Raw genomic sequence first — 16785 nt, forward strand, 5'->3', positions numbered from 1 at the left:
GCAGCTCCTCTCAGTGCTCCTGGACCCAGCACGGAGATGGGGCTTCAAGGAGAACCATGATGAGTCACAGTAGGGAAGGCTCTGCTGGAGCTCAGGAATTTATGTGGTGATGTTGACATGTCCACAGAAATCCGTATTATAAACTTAACGTTTAGAACAATAATAAAATTAAGCAAGTACCAAGAAAATCTATTCCAAAGAAAATTTTAAATTGAAATAGATTTCCATCACAGAAAGATACACTAATCTCAGGTTAAGGTCAAACCTAGACAACCTCTTTTTCAAAGTTCTAACTCTGCAGCTACAGGGCAACCCTGCAACGCAATCCTCAGCACCTTAGCCCTCACTGCCTGTTATCCTGAGCAAGTCACAACTACCCCTGACAGCACTCCTTGATTCTGCTCTCCTCCCCCTTAAATTCATTCTTCATGTAGAAGCCACTGTGATCTTTTCAAAATTATATCACAAAACAAAACAAATAAACAGGGAATTCCCTGGCAGTCCAATGGTTGGGACTCAGCACTTTAAATGCTAGGATCTTGGGTTCCATCCTTGGTCAGGGAATTAAGATCCCGCAAGCCACACAGAGTGGCCAACAAACAAGCAGCCACCGGGTCCACCTGCCCTCTGCTTTAAGCCTATTAAGGCTTCCCACTGCACTTCGAATAAAATGCCCCATGCCTTACTATCACTGGACAAGCTGTAATGAAGCTCAGGTCAGCTTCCAAGACTCTGGACTTAATATTCTATCTCCACATCTTAAAAAGACTTTCATTTATATATCCTTTAGATCTCTGCTTTCATCTCACCCCTAAAATGCCATCATTAGTATATTAGCTTCCAGAGGGCAGGGATTTTGTTCTGTCCCCTCACCTCCCCCCACCACACACACACACATCCAGCATCTGACATAGGGCCTGGCACAGAGTATGCATTCTCCACATGTGATGAACAAATAACTAAAAAGAAAATAGAATAGGCAAATCCATAGAGAAAGGAAGCAGATTAGCGGTTGCCAAGAGGCAGGGGGTAGGGGATAGCAGGGAATAGAGAATGGCTGCTGAAGGGTAGAGTTTATTTGGGGCGGGCCGGGGCGGGGCTGAAAATGTTCTGGAATTAGGTAGTGATGGTGGATGCACAACTCTGTGAATATACGCTCCCCCCCAAAAAAAAACCAACACTGAATTGCACACTTTAAATGGGTGAATTATATGGTATGTGAACTGTATGGTGTGTGAATTATGTCTAATAAATCTGTTATATTTTAAAACAGAAAGAATGAAGAAGGGAAGGAGGAAGAGAAAGCAGGGAGCAGCAGGGACAAAGAGGAAGAGAAGGGTAGAGGGAGCAGAGCAGTACTCAGGCTTCAGGTTAGTACCTGCACTCTGTGAGCAACTAATGAAATCTATGAATGCGCTCACATTTCTGAAACCCTTACACGGGTCTCTGTGGTTTCTGGGAATCACTCTTGGTTCAGTATGGTTATTTTCTTAAAGCCCTAGAATGTAACCTAGTATAAATAGTTGAAAGAAAAATAAGATAATTATTTTTTGAAGAAATCAAATACTCCACATGGATTAACATGAACAAAGATTTTGCAAATATCTTCCTTTAGAAAAAACAAGTTCCCAAATAAAGAAGACTAGAGTATAACTGAAAGGCCAAGTGATCATTTTCTGGCTTAAAAACATCTGAAGATAATCACCTTTGCAAGACCCGCTCGATGGGCTCCTTTAGATTCCATGTATGCGAGGTATCTGTTGAACTCCCGGAATTCCTCCATGGTGGGTCTGAAGGTCATGATCTTACAGCTGGGGTTGAGTGGACTCTCCACCTCGGCCACCTCCATGATGGCTGGAGCAGTCTCTACAGAGAAGATGATGCGGGCATCAGTGCTGAGTTTCTGTGTGGTAAGGTCAGTGGTCATTCCTCCCAAATAGTGGGTAAGCTTCCCCAGCAAAAACTCTTTTAGTTACTTACGATTCCCTTCTACCACCCTGTTAGCGAGACTCCCTCATCTCTCCCCGGACTCCTGAAAAGAAAAACTGCCTCTAGTTACTCCTCCTCCCAAGCTGGCATGAAATCACTGACCTAATTACATTGGTCTCCTCCTCAGAGACCTTCCTATTAAGAATGAACTTTCTAACTTTGCAAGTTTCCAGGACCATCTCTGAAACAGACGCTCATCTATGTACCTATGGAAAGGCCTGGTGCAGGTTGAGCGGTAAATGGATAATATTCCACATCCCCAGCACAGAGCCTACTCAGGCGTGCTTCTAGTCACCACGACATGCTTTCCTGTAATAACTTACAAACCAGCCCCCATCTGCGAAACCACCAGACACCAGGCTAAAGTGCTGGAGGCACAGTATAGGAGGTTATACAGCACAAGAGTAAAGAAAGGTTGTCTTCCAAGCTGACTGTCTGGAGGCCGAACAAACTTCAATACAAAAACTATACACAGGAAGAGGTAACTGACTCCATCTGAGTTACTCAGCAATGACTTCCCTGGAAAGGCGCAGAATTGAGCCTTATGAGAAGGTGCAGAGAAGTTTGTCAGATGAGAGAAAGAGCGTCTGAGGTGGTAGAAATATTTGAAGTCTGCAGGGATGGAGAGGGGAGGTTGGCTAGTCTGGAGCTCAGGAAGAAAAGATTCAAGAGATCAAAGTAGAAAAGTAGGTAATAGTAGTGCTGTGAAAACGCAGACTTAATCCTGCTGTCAAAGAACAGGGTGATTCCTTCCACAAACATCTACTGAACACCTGTGTGCCGGGCAAGGGAACACCATGTGCCCACCACGTGCCATGATGAGGAGCATGGGCACGCATGCCTCAGGAAGGAGTCCCGCACATCCCACCTACAGCACCTGGCATCTGACAGCTCAAACACCTAATCCTCTCAGAACAAAACTTTCCTTTTCTCATTTTTTTAATAATAAATTCAATTTGCCTGACAAAAAGAGAAGGTGGGAAATGAGGGATGCAGTAGATAGAGGGGAAGCATGCAAGGAGATAGGAGGTTATAACAGTTGAGGGCTACATTATCTCCATGCACTGAAGATTTAAATCAGCCTCTATCTCATAAAGTGTATGTGAGCGAAATGAGCTACTCCAGAATTAAACCCTGTCACCCTCCAGGAATTTATATTCTAAACTAGAAAATAATGTGCATGGAGATATATTAATACCAAACAGAAAATATCCTGTATTCCCCCTGCCCCAGGAAGGAGGCATGCAATTTAAAAGCCTTCCAGGCCACCTCACCTGAAATGAAATGGCAACCCTTCCAGTATTCTTGCCTGAAGAATCCCATGGACAGAGGAGCCTGGCAAGCTTAAGTCCATGGGGTCACAAAGGGCTGGACACAACTGAGGGACTTCACTTCACTTTCAGGCCGCCTCACCAGCCCCGTCCCTTCAGGTGCACAGGCCCAAATCCCTGGGCTGCAGGATCCAAGTCCCACCTCTACATAGGATACATAGAGCCTTTCAGAAGCATCCAGATCAGGGCCCTTGCAAGAACTATCATGGCCGTGTCCACCGTCACAGCCTGCATTATACAGTGCGTGCGTGCTAAGTCACTTCAGTCACGTCTGACTCTTTGCAGCCTACATGGGCTACATGCAGTCCCATGTAGCCTGCCGGGTTCCTCTGCCCAGGGGCTTTTCCAGACACATATAGAGTGGGTTACCATGCCCTTCTCCAGGGGATCTTCTCGACCCAGGAATCAAACCTGCCATCTCCTGCGTAAGCGGGCGGGTTCTTTACCTGCTCTGTAGCCACTTCGGAAGGCTAATATTTTACTGTATGCTTCAGTAAGACTCAGGGATTGGTGCTTCTCTAAACAAGTACAGCTCTCTATGCCCTTGCCCAAATTATTCCCTCCTGTTGGAGCAGTGTTTACCTGTTTCCTCACCTGGCAAACTCCTGTTCACTGCTGAGATTCCCAACCCTCTGAGGCAGGCCTAGGTGAGCCACCCTGTGTGTCTGGACCTCCCTCTCTGCATTCCTCTTACATCAGCTGCCTGTCCCAATGGCACCTGCAACCACACACTGAACTCCAAGCTCCTCAAGGGGAAGGCAGGTTCTCCATCTCTTTAAGCCCTGGCGTTTAGTCTGGTACCTGGCCTGGCTCGTAACATCTGCTGCAATAACTATTTGCTAACTGAATGATGGAATAAATGTCAACATGTTACTAAAGGATTTACATTGCTGCTGACACTAAATGATACCAAATGTGGCAAAAAGGAAAGCATTGGTCCCTAATGTGGAAAAGTTACTTAGAAAACAGAAATCATTTAACTGGCAGGATACAGGAATCTTAGGGCTGGTGCACTGGGATGACCCAGAGGGATGGTATGGGGAAGGAGGTTGGAGGGGTGTTCAGGATGGGGAACACGTGTACAACCATGGCGGATGCATGTTGATGTATGGCAAAACCAATACAATATTGTAAAGTAAAAAAAATAATAATAATAATAAAAATAAAATTAAATTAAATTAAAAAAAAAGTAATAGAATATAAAAATCTGAGCAGTGAGAAAGGAGAAGCCCCTACAGCACCTCTGTAGAAACATCTGGCACTTGGAAGGCAGCCTTACTTTCCCACAGATGAAGAACAAGGGTGGCCCTGCCCGTTTCTCTAGGCAAAGGGCTTGAGAAAATGCTAAAGAAGAAACTGGAAATTCAACTGATCATTCAACTAGGTATGATCACTGAATCACCACTGAACTGATCATTCAATCAGGCACTTAGCAGTGCCTGGCTGGTGGGCAGACATTCAAGACGGAATGAAACAAAACACTAGCAGCAGTAGAGGGGAGAAACGGATGACAAGTAAGTAATAGTGCTATGAAGACATAAACCAGAAGAGGTAGCTGCTTCACACAGGGTGGGCAAGGGAAGCCTTTCAGAGGCCTGAAGGAGGGAATAAACCATGAGATATCTGGAAGAAGAGCATTTAAGGCTGAGGCAAGTGTAAGAAGCCTCTTGGGCTCTTTAAAGAACAGCAGGAAGTAGTGTGGTGAGACTCCCCTGGTGGTCCAATGGCTAAGACTCCACACTCCCAGTGGAGGGGGACCAGGGTTCAATCTCTGGTCAGGAAACTACATGCTACAACTAAAGATCCTGCATGTCACAATTAAGACTCCTATGCAGCCAAATAAATAAATTTTTTTTTTTTAAAGAAGAAGAAGAAGTGTGGTAAGGAAAGAAGAAGATGGTAAGAGAGGCGGTGGGGGCAAGCGTGAGAGGGGAGAAAAGGAGTTTGGTGTTTACTATGAGTGAGATGAGAAGTAATCTTTAGCTTCTTCCCCTTCTCGTACCTCATGTTCTGGATACTCTAACATGCATTTCCCACCAAGAAGAGAACACTGCTTTCTAAGATAACTGCTCTGGAGGATGTTAAGCAGAGAGGTGAGTCTGGCTGTTGTATCAAAAAAGGACAAGGTTGGAAGCATGGAGACAATTTACACGAACCCAGGCAAACTTGGACCAGGGCTGGGCAGTGAGGAGTGGTCAGATTGCAGACCTATTCCGAACAACACTTGTGACGTAAGAAACAGAGGAGTCAGGATTCTTGACAGAACGACTCTGACAAGAAACTGAAGCAATGAGACTGTTAAGATGTGCAGCAAGTTTGTAACAATCAGAATTAAACCTCCTCCTTGACCTAGTTTGCTAACTGGACTGTGACATAAACTTTGCTTCCTTCTAATGTCACTACTCCTGATTACACAAAACTAGTTCTACCTCTAAATCACATACATATACAAAAGACCCAGTCAGCTTACATTTAGACCTTTTCAATCTATAGAGTTAATATACAATGTGACAAACTTTAAAACATTAAAGTATTTTAAGATTTAACGTTAATCTCACCACCCAAATTTTTACTAATACGACAGTTAAAAAAGTCTGGTGCTAAGTTTCATTTCTTTGATTACTAGTGATATTGATCATTTTTGGACATGTATAACCATTTTCATTTGATTTTGGGATTGCCTACATACAGCCATTAATCTTAAAAGTTAGTTTATAAATATTCTGTTCCTTGAGTTTTTTCTAATCCATCTTTATAATTATTAAACTTATTAATGTTGCTAGAACTAAATCATGTTATTATTAATCAATGTTATTAATCAAATCATGATATTATTGATCATATGTTTCCAGCCCCTCTTCTCTTTTACCTTTATTTCTCTGAGCCAAGCAGAAAAGATTTAAAATGCTCTTGCAATAATGCTTCCTAGTTGGAGAATGACTTATATTTTACAAAAACATCTCTATGATTTTCTGCTGAAGGTGATGCAATAGTCATTTTTTTTTTTAATGCTACATCTCTATAGAGACTGAGTCCCCAAAGTGAGTGACTACAGTATCTGTGATGGTAACTTTGTTATTTTGCTTCTACAAAGCTGGCCTTCAATGTTTTGAAGACCAATCAAACCAAATAATCATATTTATACTAAGTACCCTAAGAACTTTTTTAATGAAATAAAGATCTTTCTCATCAAGTAAAAAACAACTCTAACACTAATTCATCGGAGAAGGCAATGGCACCCCACTCCAGTACTTTTGCCTAGAAAATCCCACGGACAGAGGAGCCTGGTGGGCTGCAGTCCATGGGGTCGCTACGAGTCGGACACGACTGAGCAACTTCACTTTCACTTTTCACTTTCATGCATTGGAGAAGGAAATGGCAACCCACTCCAGTGTTCTTGCCTGGAGAATCCCAGGGACGGGGGAGCCTGGTGGGCTGCCGTCTATGGGGTCGCACAGAGTCGGACACAACTGAAGCGACTTAGCAGCAGCAGCAGCAGCAGCAGCAGCAACACTAATTCATACTTAAATAATTGGCCCAAGCCTCTTTCCTGAAAAATTTTACCTTAACATCCACTCTCCTCATTCTCATATCTGTATTTAGTAATAAAAAAAGAAACTAAGGCTGATGTTTTCCTGCTAAATGTCAATCTGTAGCCCATATTGCTTTCGAAATATACACCTGTATTTCTGACTTGTGTCCTGTTGTTGAAACAATTACTATGAAAAGCGTAAAAACCAATGGCTCTCACCACGAGTACTAGTTTCTTAGACAATGCCTGCCATAGAACTGGTCTACAATGAAGAGAACACTTGAGGATCTACTATAAAGCACCACCCCCTGGGAGACACAGCTGCTGCTAAGTCGCTTCAGTCGTGTCCGACCCTGTGTGACCCCATAGATGGCAGCCCACCAGGCTCCCCCGTCCCTGGGATTCTCCAGGCAAGAACACTGGAGTGGGTTGCCATTTCCTTCTCCAATGCAGGAAAGTGAAAAGTGAAAGTAAAGTTGCTCAGTCCTCACTAATTAAGCAGATAATGCCTTAGGCTAGAAAGAAAAGGAACCAAGAGACAACTACCAGCTGTATTAGTGTCTGAAGAGACCTGTATTCCAGCCTCCCCTTGGTTCCTTACGAGGACCTGCCCAAACCCTGGAGGCCATACTTTCCAGTCCTCCCTTCTCCTTTCCTACAGTGAGACTTTAAAAAGAAATTGAGCAGCCAAGGCCTGGACAGGGCAGGTGCTACCTCTCTGCTCTACTCTGGCCCCTGTGAGCCAGGCTGGAGAAAGGCAGGGCACAGGCACCACCTGAGGCAGCTGGAAGTCTGGCCTTTCAGTCCCACCATGGCAGTTCACCAACTCGAGCCCACAGGGAGCCATGTAAGCTTCTGTTTGCAGACAACCTTGGTCAGACACTGTTATCAGATGAACTGTATCCCCCAAAAGACAAGTCGAAAACTAACCCCCAATACCTGTGAATGCGACCTTATTTGGAAACTGGGTCTTTTATACATATAATCAAGATAAGGCCATATTCTATTAGGGGGGACCCAAGTCCAGTATGACTGGTGTCTCCTTACAAAAGGGGAGGAGACAGGTCCAGAGGGAAGAACACCATGTAAAGATGAAGACAGATGGAGTCATGCAACTGCAAATCAAGAGATGCCAGCAAGCACAATATGAAATGAGAAAGATTCTTCCCAGATCCTTTAAAGAACGTGTGGCCCTTCTGACACCTTGATTTTGGCCCTCTAGCCTCCAGAACTGTGAGTGAATAAATCTTATTTTGAGCCACGTAAGTTTGTGGTCATTTGTTACAGCAGCCCTAGCTGACGAATGCTAAATATTACCATTCTCCACTAAAAGGAACCAGGGCTTCTTGGATAAAAGTCTGATTCCAAGACAAGTGGGAAAAAAACTACAAGGTAGGCTTGGAATATCTTCCTTGCTAGAAAGTAGAAATACTCAAAAAATGATGGGAACATGGCAAAAGGACAGAAAAGTCAACTTGAAGGGGCTTCCACTGACTAAATCTGGAGGCAAGTGAGCCATCAAAATAAACGACAATAATGGACCATAAGCAACCATTACAGGATGAGATGGTTAGATAGCGTCACTGACTCAATGGACATGAATTTGAACAACTCCGGAACAAAGTGGAAAGTGAAGGACAGGGAAGCCTGGCATGCTGGAGTCCATGGGGTCACAAGGAGTCAGACACACTTAGCGACTGAGAAACAATAACATAATTAACCAAATAAAGAAATCATGAATCTACAGTGAAATAAACAAACTATAAAATATTTGTAAATGTGTAAGTCTATACTATTCCTTTATTAAAAAAAAAGAATCAATCACCATTGGAATACTCAACGTAATACTCCAAAGGTTTAAAATAAAAGGAAGAATCAAGTCCTTGTCTTTCCTGAACAAATGATATTTTTGATGAGGAGGAGAATCTGTGACCTCAAAATGTATCTCTTTGGTATGTGAATTATTTTGAGCTGAAGGCAATCAAGACCCAGCAGACTCAAGAAAAACTTCTACCTCTCCCTTACCTACCTGAAGAATTTAGTTAGGGAGCCTGGACCAGAAAGAGAGCTATTATCAGAGAGAAAAGTTTATCTGAAAAACCTACCCGTACAACTGGGCAAACATCTGCTTATCAAACATCTGCTCTTCTTCTCATCTGGTGATTTACCCTCCTCCCCTTTGAAGCCCGAGGCCCCGATTCCATCCCTTAGCTCAAGCTTCATTTAAGCCCCAACTGCCCAAATTGCCCCTGGATCTCTTATCTTTGGGGTTCCTGTACCTACAAAATTAAATCTATTATTTTTCAAAATTGCTTTTCTCTCATTAATCTGTCTTATGTCAATTAATTATTAGAACAAAGAAGCTAGATAGGAAGAAGGGAAACTTTCTCTGCCCCTACATAAGGTAAGGAAAGAATTGATAGTAGAAAGTTCTTTATAGAAAAATTTCAATAAATAAAAGTAGAAAAAAATAACAGAATTCTATGATCACCATTTACCTTTTTTTTTTTTTTAATTCCTAGTAATGAATTTAAGGAAACATCACCAACAGATGTTAAAACCAAGAGGTGACAACAGGAAGCTTTATAATGAAGGAATCAACCTAACAATCGGTGGACTAAGTATACATGACAGAAGCAATGGAAAACACAACATTACCTATTAATCATACTTCCCTAAAAATAAATCTGAATCTAAACTGAGCTATTAAATCTAACTACCAGTGGTCAGGAAATACAGGGGCTAGTGGAACAAACTAAACACTACTGTAAGAAAGCAATATGTCAAACACTGAATGTGGGATAGTCTATATTCCAAAAGCTAATTAATGTGGGAGGAGGGGTGGTGACAGGGGTGGGAACAGGGGCCTGTTAGAGCATTAAAAAGACATGACGGATATGAATTAAAACTATATGCATCTAAGGACTTCCCTGGTGATCTAGTGCCTAAGACACCATGTTCCCAACACAGGTGGCCCGGACTTGATCCCTGGTCAGGGAACTAGATCTCACACGCTGCAACTATGAGTTCACATGCCACAACTAAAGATCCTGCAAGTCACAACCAAGATTCGGCGCAGCCTAACAAAATTAAAAAGAAAAAAAACTGTATGCAACTATTATTTACGATAGTCAGGACATGGAAGCAACCTAAATGTCCATCAACAGAGGAATGGACCTAGAGATTCTCACACTGAGTAAAGTAAAAAGACAGAGAAAGACAAATATCACATAATATCACTTACATGTGGAATCTTTAAAAAGGCTAAAATTAACTTATTTTGGTTTAAACCAAATAGTTACAGATGTAGGAAACAAAGTAATGGTTACAGGGGTAGGGATAAATTGGAAGATTGAGATTGATACATATACACTATACTACTATGTATGAACAGATAACTAATAAGGACCTATTGCATAGCACAGGGAACTCTGCTCAATACTCTATAATGACCTATATGGGAAAAGAATCTAACAAAGAGTGGACATATGTATGTGTATATCAGATTCACTTTGCTGTATACCTGAAACTAATACAACACTGTAAATCAATTAAACCCCAATAAAAATTAAAACACGACAAAAACCATTAATTAAACTAACAATTTTTTTAAAAACCTGTATGCATCAACTATATTGGTCACCAGATATTCAATAGAAAAGCAATAGAATGATGGAATTAAGGGGGAAAAAATAGGATTAAAAGAGAAATAGCCCAACTGGAACAAAAAGGGTCTTTTGTATGTTTACAGAATGCACACATTCTGCTCTGTTATAAACCAGAAAATATCTTAGAAAATTCCTCTTTTAAAAGGCATAATTAGAAAACAGCACTTTTTTTATATTTAGTACTTGCACTTTTTCTGACTGTCCTGTAACTTTCAACTTATACAGTGTCTGATGACCGAGTATGAGTCCCTTCATCACCCACCAATCATATTCCACTAAGTAGGCAATTATTAGAAAATGGATGGGAGAGGGGAGGCAAACTTCCATTCAGTTATAGCTTGTGCAACATAGTAACAACCTAATTGTTAGAAATCCTATTATCCTTTTCCCTTGGGATAAAGTTTCCAGTCATCGCTAAGAATACAATGACCAAGAACCATGTTGATTAATTTCAGTTCAGTTCAGTCGCTCAGTCATGTCCAACTCTTTGCAACCCCATGAATTGCATCACGCCAGGCCTCCCTGTCCATCACCATCTCCCGGAGTTCACTCAAACTCACGGCCATCAAGTCAGTGATGCCATCCAGCCATCTCATCTTCTGTCGTTCCCTTTTCCTCCTGCCCCCAATCCCTCCCAGCAGCAGAGTCTTTTCCAATGAGTCAACTCTTCGCATGAGGTGGCCAATGTACTGGAGTTTCAGCTTTAGCATCATTCCTTCCAAAGAACACCCAGGACTGATCTCCTTTAGAATGGACTGGTTGGATCTCCTTGCAGTCCAAGGGACTCTCAAGAGTCTTCTCCAACACCACAGTTCAAAAGCATCAATTCTTCGGTGCTCAGCTTTCTTCACAGTCCAATTCTCACATCCATACATGACTACTGGAAAAACCATAGCCTTGACTAGACGGATCTTTGTTGGCAAAGTAATGGCTCTGTTTTTGAATATGCTATCTAGGTTGGTCATAACTTTCCTTCCAAGGAGTAAGTGTCTTTTAATTTCATGGCTGCAAATTTGGCCATGTCCAAATCCTTAGGTGGAAGCACCCAGACTAAACAAAAGTTTACTGTAACAAGGGACAGTTTCTCTGCCTTCTAACAATTCAGCTAAACAGACATTACAGTGGAAATCTTAACCAAAGAAAATGGCGTCTTATAAAAATTACCATAACAATGGGAGTTGAACTAAATCATTTTGGATGTTTCTTTCAAATTGTGACTGTCTTCACTTAAAAGGCAACCAAGAAGCAAGGCCAGACCTTAGAGTCAAACCAGCCAGATTCTAATTCCTTGCACACACCTCCTCCATCAAGAAATTTACTTAAAAGCTAGGCCTGCTTCCCCATCGTTTAAATGAGAAAACACTAGCTCCCCTATAGCACTGTAAATGGGGATTCAAAGTTACAAAATACAATACCATACTGCCAGGCGACAGTAGGCAGAGATGTTGGCTTCAGAAAAACAAAAACCAAGCAAAAACCAACCTATTCAATCTCTTCTATTAGCTTCTTCACCACTGCCCACAACCATGCTCAAATCTCTTCCATGTAATTTTTAAAGGCTCCCTGTACACCATGGCCCCTCCTACACAGATCTCAGCTACAACCTTCAGCATTCTTTCCCCAACCCTCACAAATTAAACCCAGCAGAAAATAGCCTACACTCATTTTGTCCGATTCATCTATTCAACCTTCAGTCCCACTGCGATGTGACATCTTCATCCACTAGTACAGTGAAATCATTCTGGAAAGAGTGACCAGTGACTTTACAATTGCCACTTCCAGAATGTTGTTTTTAGTCCTCTTAGCAGCCTCTCTGCAGTCTTTAAAACTGGACAAGTCCTCTCCTGCCACAGCTTCTGGGTATGGTGCGACATATACCAACCCCTTTTCACTCTTTTATGGTCACTTCACTTTCTGGAACTCCTTTCTATGCTCTTCTTCGGCCAAACTCCTCGTAACTGATAGACTGCAAGGTTCCTTCTGTGGTTGTCTTCCCTCTCCACCAGACAGACACTAGGGATGAGCGCGTGCACACGGCCTCAGCTGCCCATACCAATGCCTCAGAAATACACAGCAAGAACCTCTCTTCCCTGAATCCAAGCTCAGTAAATCAAAGTGGCTCCTGGGCATAGCCATTCAGAGATGATTCTCACACTCAACAGGGACACAAAACTGAATCTAAAACTTAACAGAGATAAAAAAGAATCTTTCCTCCAAAATTTGCTTCTCTATCCCATAGTCTTCATCATCGTTCATTCAATCCATCTATAGTTTTTGGTCACCAACAGTGACCAGTGCTAATAATCTTCAAATAGCTTATGTGTAAAAAGGAATACAAGTGGTTAAAATACCACAGGCTGGGTACTGCAATAAAAGGGATACACAGAGCATCAGGAGAACCTTTAGTACAAGAACAGGTGGATCCAACCCTTATCAGGGTACACAAGCCCTACCCTCCACTGCAATGACATCAGAATCCAAGGAGCCATCCCTCCCTCATTCTCCACTTCTATATGGATGCCAACTGTTGTCTATTGGACTTCTTAAACTATCTGATCTTTCATGTCAGTTCTCTAATCTCCATTCCCTGTGTTAGTATTCTAAGTCAATTTTTGGTCCCTTTTTTCCTAAACTACTCCAAGAGTCTCTGCTGATTTACCCCTCAGTTCTCCTCTATACACTATAAAAATACAGGACAAACTTGCTAAGAATGAAACTGATCGTGCCATCATTATTTTAAACATTTTAATAGCTCAGAATCATTTCAGCATGAAAACTACTTCCAATGATCCAGCTACTGCCTTCTCCCACAGCCTCAAAGAGCCATTTAGCCTACTTGAACCCTTTGCTTCATTCTAAAGGTCCCACAGGTGCCAGGCCATTTCCCTCCTCTGCTGCACTATATACAGAAAAGTGTCTCCTGTATGACATGACTGAGGACTTCCTGTGAGCAGACACCTGCATCGTGTATTAATGTGCACTCTCCTTATTTCAACCCCAAAGTTAACTCCATTGAGTGATCACAACTATCTCTATTCCACCAATGATGGAAATTAAAATGCTTGCCCAAAGTCCCATAGTAAGAGCTGAGGATGTGATCTGAGCCTTATCTAAAATTCTATTATCGCATTCATAACTACTATGCTATTTCCTCAGCCTCTCCTTGGTTGGCTTTCTGATTATAATCTCTTTCAAAGTTTATCTCAAGTGCAGACTGCATTATGAAGTCTTTTCTGCCAACATTCCCCACCAACTAGCAATGACATTTTTTTTAATGCTCTCCTGATTCCCACTCCAAATCTATACTCAACCCTCATTCGTCCTGCATTCTGCATTTGCAAATTCACCTATTTGCTAAAATTTTAACCTCCAAATCAATGATTGTGGCACTCCTATGGCCATTCACAGACATGAACTAAGTGGTGAAATACGCGAATCACCCATACGTGAATATGTTCTCCCAGCTGAGGTCAAATGGGGCAATGCTTTGCCTTCTTGTTTCAGCTCCCATATTGTGAACAATCCTTTTTGCAGCCTATTTATAGCCAGTGTTTTTTATATTTTTGTGCTTCTTACTGGTGATCTAGCTACTTAAAATAGTCCCCAAGCACAATTTTCTAAGTCCAAGAAAGTTAGTATGTGCCTTATGATGAAAATACATATTACATAGCTTCATTCAGCCATCAGTTACACGGTTGGCATGAGTTCATTGTTAATGAATGAATACTTATATATTAAAGAAGGTGTCTTTAAACAAATCGCACACAAAACAAGGTGATAAACTGACCAGTTGACAAGCACTGAGATTAGAGACACAGAATTCTATCTTAGATTTCTCCTAGGAGCAACGGTTCAGAATTCACTAATTCAGTATTCACAGTGACTTTTAACATAACTACCACAAACAATGAGAACTGTCTGTACCTAACCCCTTTTAATTAGATCATTCGGAAAAAGCCCTTATCTACCCCCAGCCCATGGAAACCATCCTCCTCCTTTCCCCTCAAGAATTTCTCCCACCTATGAGTGAGCCAGGCAGCCAATCCTCCAGACTACAACTGACCCTAACTAGCTCAACCTCTTCCCCAGAACTCAGAACTGGGAAACAGAGGAAGCCATGAGGGCTGTGGCAGCGACTGTCCTCCCTTGGCATTAACAGAGAATGACAGAAAGAAGATGAGCAGAGAGCAGGGGAGGAAGGTCAGGGGAAGCAGAGAGAGAGAGACTGACTGATTTGAGGTGGGGATAAAAGAAAGGGAAGAAATCAGGCCTGATCACCAAAGCAAAATATGTCATAGGGGAAATGCCTGAAGAGTCTCCATCTTCAAGAGGCACTGCAATAGGCACTCCAGATATGATTTAAATTCTTTCAGTATTAAGACACTTGAATTCAGAACTGAGCAGCAAAGGGAAATAGATGGAAACCCACAAGGCATCCTTCTTTCTCGATCAGATTTAGCACAGGTAGTCTGGATCTAACAGCTCTGGCATGACTTGAATGGTGATTCCATGAGACAAACAGATGCAGCAGCAACTTCCTGCCTCTCAGACCTCAGGTGCTGTGATCCTGTACCCTGATTCTTCAGTTTTCTGTTTGTGGCAAAAATGGCAGTTCCTAAGATGACCCCAACAGCAAGGGTGTTTTATGAGACATCCCAGAAGATTAAGTCCCTGGGGTTCCAGCCAATAACCTGTTCGCCAACCTTTAACAACTCCAGTATCACATTTCTTTCTGCTTAAGTTAACCAAGAACGTGTCCACTGTAATTGAATCATGACTGATAAAATCATCAAATATAACCTAAGAATGGTAACTGGGAAAGAAACATGGTATAAAAATATTAGATATAAATCAAATGAAAGTTTTATGCATACCTATTTGCCTTCTGCCAGTAATCCTATGTAATAATCAGTTCTGTATCTTAAAAGAAATTAACTCAAATTACTCAAAATTCATTTTGCACTGCTGAGTAAAATTACTGAGCCATTTAACAAACTAGCCAGCCACTACAGCTATTCACTCTTACTGGTCTTCCACAGTAGAAACTCTCAATAGCCTTTGGCTTAACCAATTCACCAAATATTATGCAGTGTCTGCAAAAAACACCACTGCTGCCCACAACAACACAGGCAAGACTTGTAGACTATATCTATTCTAAATATCAACTAAAAGGCATACTTGCTGCTGCTAAGTTGCTAAGTCACTTCAGTCGTGTCTGACTCTGTGCGACCCCAGAGACTTAGCAATCAACAGTGCTTATTCCCAACCCAGTTTATGCAAACTGTGCCATTGTGTGATGTGATTAAATATCATTTTAATAGATATACAAAAATGATATTGTTTCTACAAAATTTAAGTTGAATATTTTGGAAAGAGCCAATAAAGATAATTTTTAAAAACAAAAAAAGGAATGTCAAAAGAAAAGTGAGAACTGTTAACAGTAAAAGGTTAGAAGGTAAAGGAATTTGTAAAATCTAGACAGATTGTAACTTATATTATTTCAAGTGTCTTAACTTTCACTTATTTAAAAAAAAAAAAAAAAAACCCAGAAAGTGAAAGTGGTACAAGCTGTGTTGGGAGTGTACAGTTTATGCAAATGAGTAAATGCAGGACTCTACCTTGGCCACCTTATGCGAAGAGTTGACTCACTGGAAAAGACCCTGATGCTGGGAGGGATTGGGGGCAGGAGGAAAAGGGGATGACAGAGGATGAGATGGCTGGATGGCATCACCGACTCAATGGACATGAATTTGAGTGAACTCCAGGAGTTGGTGATGGACAGGGAGGCCTGACGTGCTGTGATTCTGGGGTCGCAAAGAGTCGGACACGACTGAGCGACTGAACTGAACTGAACTGAACCTTTACTCAAAGAAAAGGATTTACCCTACAACAAAAGACAAGTAAATGAATGTATATTTATGCTTTCAGTAGAAATAAAATAATAGCTGTATTTTTATTCCTGATTTACATCCTTAACTAAAATAAAAACAATAACTTTGGGGAGGAAAAAAAAAAATCACTCTGTGCCTTTATAATACAGACATAAAAATCAAGCAAGGTCAAAACCTGTCAAAGTCCCTCCTTACGGCTAAACAACCCTTTCCCTTGTCCCTTCCATAGTGCCAAGCCCTCCATCCCTGACTTAGGAAAAAGTCCTATCAATGTGAAAACTTAATTTGAATTAATGAAAAACACAAAGCTCTGTGGATTTATTCTCATACTTATTCTCTCAACACTATTTCTTTAACTTCTGCTTTAGAGGTAA

General features: G+C 41.6%; 1 protein-coding gene across 8 annotated transcripts in view; it reads right to left on the bottom strand.

Annotated features, from left to right (window-relative positions):
- KDM4C (lysine demethylase 4C) overlaps nucleotides 1-16785 on the bottom strand; it is a 416591-nt gene that overhangs the window by 382878 nt on the left and 16928 nt on the right. For all 8 annotated transcript variants that reach the window (XR_009737991.1, XR_009737992.1, XM_061425318.1 and 5 more), the window contains exon 2: nucleotides 1706-1866. Coding sequence is in view for 6 of the 8 variants with exons in the window: in XM_061425318.1 (XP_061281302.1) it covers nucleotides 1706-1849 (144 nt within the window). In the remaining 2 variants the exon portion in view is untranslated. The remainder of the gene's footprint in view (nucleotides 1-1705; nucleotides 1867-16785) is intronic.

Source organism: Bos javanicus, chromosome 8, assembly GCF_032452875.1.
Source record: "Bos javanicus breed banteng chromosome 8, ARS-OSU_banteng_1.0, whole genome shotgun sequence".
NCBI lineage: Eukaryota > Metazoa > Chordata > Mammalia > Artiodactyla > Bovidae > Bos > Bos javanicus.